Source organism: Alosa pseudoharengus, unplaced genomic scaffold (assembly GCF_046254945.1).
Source record: "Alosa pseudoharengus isolate Yale_2024_CS ecotype anadromous, Long Island Sound unplaced genomic scaffold, YU_APseudo_1.1 YU_APseudo_1.1_scf_29, whole genome shotgun sequence".
In the NCBI taxonomy this organism is placed as follows: domain Eukaryota; kingdom Metazoa; phylum Chordata; class Actinopteri; order Clupeiformes; family Clupeidae; genus Alosa; species Alosa pseudoharengus.
In genome coordinates, this window is record NW_027468715.1 from 874,359 (window position 1) to 880,903 (window position 6,545).

Genomic DNA, 6,545 nt, shown 5'->3' on the forward strand with positions numbered 1-6,545 from the left:
TCACCATTTGAATGTGACTGCTGAATGTGTATGATTGTCAGTGGCAGAGTGGGATAATGCCTAGTGCTGGTGTTTGTTAGGTTGAGAGGTCGAATCCTGCTAGAGCTTTAGGCTCAAGATGCACATGCTATTGGTTATTGAAGATTCACACCATTGAACAGCACCTGAATGACATCAGGCAATCAACATTCACACTCATCAGTTGCCAAGAATCAGAATGCCGAGACACACTATGACATTCAGGGGAACTTCTTTGTTTACTATTTTTCCTTCATCATTAAGTCTATCATATTTATATTTAATCTATTAGTGTTCATCTCTACAAATGTCTAATCGCCCCTCCATGCTTGGAGTTTTTCTTGTGTGTTTACCAATACACATTTTCACCATGTGAATGTGACTGGCCAACATGTAGGATTGACAGTGGCTCAGTGGGATAATGCCTTGTACTGGTGATCCTTAGGTTGAGAGTTCAAATCCCACTTGAAGCATTAGTGGGTTGTGGATGTTAGCATACTACAATAGAATGCTGTTGGGTTGTGGAGGATAACACACTATAACATTACAGCTACTTGTCAATATGGACTTGTAGTGCAAGGCAAGTATTACTGTATAATTATAAGCTGTAGCCTATAATTATTTGTTATTCTTATAATATTTGTCATTTCGTATACATATTTAGTCGGCTCTTCCACTTGACAGAACAACTCTATATCGGTTAAGGATGTCACGCATGAAACAATGCTGCAGAAACATGAAAATACGACTTTGAGTTTAGTAGGCTATAATTTTCAGTTCCTGTTTATCTATTGCACAATGGGTAATAATTTGAAGGAATCATGTTGCAGTCTTGTAAATAGTGACCCTGCAAGATCCCTAGTCATTGCAAAATCATAGTCTGTGACTTAAAACTCTACTACTTGTCTTTAGATTTCATTTTCAATTTCAATTTATTGTGCTTATAGAGCGCCAAAACATAACACATGTATCATGGCGCTTTACAGAATGTAGGCAATCAGAGAAAGAAGGAAAGAAAGGAAGAAAAGGAAAGCAAGAGAGAGGCCCATGGGTAACAGGGGCGAGGAAAAACTCCCTAGAATTGGAGATATATATAGGAAGAAACCTCGAGCAGATCCACGACTCAAGGGCCTGACCCATCTGCCTAGGGTCAGTACATGACAGTAAGGTCTGTATACATGACAAATGCATATGATAGTCGGGTGTAGAGAATAAGACATGGTGTTAAGCACTTGAGCTGAAAGTTACAAGAGGTGGGATGATTACGTATCCGTTATGGTAGTTCGTTATTCCTGATTTAGTGACAGAAAGTTCAATAGTCCAGCGTTGGGATTGTCCAGGGGAAGGGAGTTTTCGAGGGGCATGTGGTGGGTTGGTGGATGGGCCAGTAATCCGGGCAGAGTTGTCATAGGCTGGTGGTGGGTCGCTAGGCTGTACGGGCCAGGAGTCCAGATAGGGGGCAGTAATAGGGCAGTCGAGGATGGGACTTCAGGTGAGATGGGTGAGAGGAGGGCCAACACACGGATGGTTGATGACTGGTGATGATATACCTCACAAGTGAGGTACAGTAAGGGGGAAGAAAGAGAGATGTAGAGTGGGTTAGTATTACTGAAAATCAAAATGGTTAATGTCAATAAGTAATCAGTAGTACTATATATTGTTACAGTATACCATGGTGGGAATAGGCAAGAGAGGGAGAGTTGAGAGAGAGAGAGAGAGAAGGGGGGAGAGGAGGGGGGGGGGTTGTACGGCGTGACACATGAAAAGTCCATGACAGCACTATGCTATAGCAGCATAACTAAGGCATGGTGAGGGGTAGTCGACACCAGCGCAGGTATGGTCAGTGACCACCATCGCACGTGCGACTGGGGTGCCAGTCACACGAGGACTCAGCAGGGTGGTCCATTCCAAAAAACCCTGAGGTGGGTGAATTTCCACGCACCATACCTAACTATGGGAGGCAGTAAAGAGGTATGTTTTAAGTCTAGACTTAAAAATAGGGAGGGTGTCTGCTAGTCGAATTGAGGTAGGAAGATTATTCCAGAGGAGGGGTGCGCGATAGCTGAAAGCTCTGCCTCCTACTGTAGTTTTTGAGATTCTTGGAATTACAAGAAGGCCAGTATTCTGTGATCGTAGCGGTCTGGGTGGGTTATGTGGAACTAGGAGATCTTTAATATATTCTGGTGCCTGGCCATTAATGGCTTTGTATGTTAGAAGTAATATTTTGAAGTCAATGCGACTTCTAACAGGCAGCCAGTGTAGAGATGCCAGGATAGGGGAAATATGTTCATATTTTTTAGTTCTAGTGAGTGTGCGAGCAGCTGCATTTTGTATAAGCTGTAAGCTCTTTAGACAGGATTAATTTCTCAGCGTCTGGTAGGGATAAAGACTTCCTTATCTTTGAAATGTTCCTTAAATGATAGAATGAAACTTTGGTAATCTGTTTTATGTGATTACTTAGTGATAGGTCTTGGTCAATTGTGACTCCTAGATTTTTAACACATGTCGATGAGGATAGTCGGAGATGAGTAAATGTAGCCTGTGATGAGGATAGGATATCCCTCATCTTTTTAGGACCTAAAACCATGACTTCTGTTTTATCGGAGTTCAAAAGCAGGAAATTGTTTGTCATCCATGTCTTTATGTCTCGTATACATGTGTCAAGTTTGGCTAACGGAGTCAATTCGTCAGGTCTTATGGAAAGGTATAGTTGTGTATCGTCTGCATAAGAATGAAATTTAATGCCATGTTTCCTAATTTCTGAGCCTAGAGGAAGCATATAGAGAGAAAATAACAGGGGCCCTAGTACTGAGCCTTGAGGCACCCCATATTTTACCATAGTCTGGGTAGATGGTTCATTGTGAACCTGTACAAATTGTCTGCGGTTGGAAAGGTATGATCTAAACCAAGCGAGTGCTGAGTCTTTAATGCCTATCGAATGTTCAAGCCTGTGGAGTAGTATGTTGTGGTCTATGGTGTCAAAGGCAGCACTGAGGTCCAGGAGGACCAATATTGATATATGTCCATTATCGGCAGCGATGAGGAGGTCATTAAAAACTTTAACTAAGGCTGATTCAGTACTGTGGTGAGCTCTGAAACCAGACTGATATAATTCTTGGATTTTATTCATATGCAAGAAGGTACCAATTTGTTTCGACACTATTTTTTCTAGTATTTTTGACAAAAAAGGGAGATTAGATATAGGCCTATAGTTGGCCAGGTTGTTAGGGTCAAGGGTAGGCTTTTTGAGGGATGGCTTAATGACAGATAACTTAAACGACTGTGGTACATGGCCTGATAGCAGTGAGTTATTTATAATCTGGAGCAAAGCATTATCCAACAAAGGAAGAGCAGTCTTCAGAAGATGAGTAGGAATAGGATCTAGTAGACTAGTTGTAGATTTTGATGAAGAGATTGTGGAAGTGAGGTCTAATATGTCAATAGGTGTAAATGAATTCAACGTTGTTCGTCTCATCTGTGATTCAATTATGTTTTCGCTACCGTTCAGCAATGGAGTATAAATATTTGGTGAGACTGACTGGATATTAATCTTATCTCTAATTGTTTCAATTTTGTCATTGAAAAAGTTCATGAAGTCATTACTGTTTAGGCAAATAGGGATAGATTCGGTTACTTCGGTGTAGTTCTTCGTCAGGCGGGAGATTGTGGTAAAGAGAAATTTTGTATTGTTTTTGTTTTCTTCGATCAGCGAGGAGTAGTAAGTTGACTTGGCTTCGTTGAGTGCTTTTTTGTAGGTGATAAGGCTATCTTTCCATGCTTGGCGAAAAACTTCCAATTTAGTGGTACGCCATTTTTGTTCAAGTTTACGCGCTGTTCGTTTGAGTGTTTTTGTCTGTGTGGTATACCATGGAGCACGCCTTACTTGTTTTCTCATTCTCTTTTTGAGTGGTGCTACTGAATCAAGGGTTGAGCGTAATGAGTTCATCACATTATCAGTTAACAAGTCGACCTCGGCTGGATTAAGGAATGGGCCTTCTGATAGGCCTACCACATGAGTCCGGAATGGGGCAAGCGTAAGCGAAATTTTTTCTAGAAAGTCTGCATTAGTTTTTTCAGATAAGCCGCGGCTGTAGTATTCAGCTAAATTGGGTACTGCATGTTGTAGTGTCATTGTAAAAGTAATTAGATGGTGGTCAGTTAAGGTCGGGTGTTGTGGCAAGATTGTTAACTGCTCTATGTTTATGCCGTATGATAAGACTAGATCAATAGTATGGTTATGTCGGTGCGTGGGCGAATTAACATTTTGGCAGAACCCGACATGGTCAATTAGGGATTGAAATGCAATTGTGAGACAATCGTGCACATTATCCATATGAATATTAAAATCACCCAATATAAGTATTTTTTCTGTTTGGATAGTTAAAGTAGAAAGGAAATCAGAAAATTCCTCTAAGAAATCAGTGTAGGGGCCAGGGGGTCTGTACAATGTGACCACAGTTACAGGCTGATCAGTTTTCCAGTCTGGCGGTAAAAAATTGAGGACTAGAACTTCAAAAGATTTAAACTTGTGTGTGAGCTTGGGAGATGTGAGAAGACTAGATAGATAGATTGTAGCTACTCCACCTCCCCTGCCAGTGTGGCGTGGTACATGATAATTCAAATGGGAGGGAGGTGTAGACTCATTTAATGGAAGGTATTCATCTGGTTTAAGCCAGGTTTCAGTAAGACACATAACATCTATATGATTGTCAGTAATAATTTCATTAACCAAGGCAGTTTTACTTGACAGTGATCGAATATTAAGTAAAGCAAGTGTAAGTTGCGTTTTTGGAGGAATTTGCTTCACCGAAGAAGATTTTATCGTAATAAGATTGCTACGAATAATTCCCCTAGTGGGTCGAGTAAGAGTTGACAGTCTTGGTACAGACACGCTCTCTATTTGGCCTTGTGTGTCCTGTATACCTGGGTGACTGTTAGGACGGCAGAGATCTGTGTAAGACCTTATCTCTGCTTCCTGGATCTCTGGTTCGTCAGGAACTAGCCTCGGTTAAGTGACGGTCTATGTTCCTTGAAAGGAGGGCAGTACCCTCCCATGTGGGATGGATACCGTCTCTTTTCAACAGTCCAGGTTTCCCCCAGAAGGAGCTAAAGTTATCTATGAAGCCCACATTGTTATTGGCACACCACTTTGACAGCCATCGGTTGAGGTCCGAAATTCTGCTGAGCATTTCATCACCTCTTTTAATGGGTATGGGTCCAGAGAAAGTTACAGAGTCAGACATCTGTTGCGCGAACCTGCACACGGAGATAAAGTTTTGTATGGTGATCTCCGATTGACGCAATCGGACGTCATTAGTGCCAGTGTGGATAACTATTTTCGAGTATTTACGATTAGCTTTAGCCAGCACTTTCAAATTTGATTCGATGTCGTTAGCTCTGGCCCCAGATATCGATTTTACTATGGCCGATGGAGTCGCTAGCATCACGTTTCGTATAGTAGAAGAGCCAATGACCAGAGTAGCAGGTTTCTCGGTTTCTCTAGCTAAGGGGGAGAATCTATTAGAAACATGAATAGGTTGGTGGTTAGCAGTGGGCTTCCTTCGTTTGGATTTAGATCCAGGCGAAACAGGCCCAACGGGCTGCTTTCGCTTGGGTCTGGCTCCCCTAACAGTCACCCAAGAACTATCCCCTTGCTGCGAGGGGGCTGTCATGGTTGCGCTAACTGTGCAGTCGGCTGGTGCATCCACACAATTTACCAAAGGTTCTGCCACTAGCTGTTTGCTAATCTGATCCAGTGTGTGGATACGATTCTCTAGTTCACCTATCCTCGCCTCCAAGTTAGCTATTAGTCTGCATTTTTTACAAGTAGCATGTCCACTAAAGGAGGCTGAAGAGTTAGCTAGCATGTGACACGCCGGGCAACGGAGAGAATCGGAAATAGGAGAGGCAGGGGCAGCAGAGGATGTGAGAGGGTCTGAGACTGTAGTCTTTCAAAAATCTTTTCCAAATCTTTGCAAATCTTTCCAAAGTTTACCCGCTGGGAAACCCTGTAGCTCCGGAGCAGGGGCTCAGACCAGGATAAATTGTTTGCTCGCCCTCAGTTCGCTCTTTTGTTCATCTCAACCCAGCACTCCAGTGTGTCCTGCTCTGTGTGCGTCTTTGAGTTAACGTAAGTCATCACTTTAATCACCCTCACTATGACTTTTGTGATGTTTATCAGTTTGTAGAGTAGCTCTGCCATCATGTGTAAAGTTAAGGTCTTTGTTTGTTGGTTTGGTGTGTTGGAGTCCCATGTGAGAGATGATTAGGTGATGTTGGTTGACTTGGGATGTCAAGTATTGTTTAGTTGTACCTTATATAGCCATATGATTTCAGTTTATTGTTCAAATGTCAATTGGTTTGTTTCTGAGTTGGGATCTGTACTGATTTACCCCATTTCACTGATTACTCCATTTTCTGTTTGTTTCCTCTTTGATGCAGCACACATACAAGTAAAGAACAAAAGAACAGATGAATTGAAACTCAAATAAAGTTAACTTGTGTTGCACCGAAACCTGCCATCTCCG

At 42.1% G+C, this 6,545-nt stretch overlaps 1 protein-coding gene across 1 annotated transcript; it reads right to left on the reverse strand.

The window, feature by feature from the left end:
* Positions 1–4,461: 4,461 nt before the first annotated feature.
* On the reverse strand, positions 4,462–5,885 carry LOC143099452 (uncharacterized). Its single transcript, XM_076262443.1, has one exon. It carries the CDS (start codon positions 5,883–5,885, stop codon positions 5,010–5,012), a length of 876 nt encoding a protein of 291 aa, XP_076118558.1. The 3' UTR covers positions 4,462–5,009.
* Between the last annotated feature and the right edge of the window lie 660 nt (positions 5,886–6,545).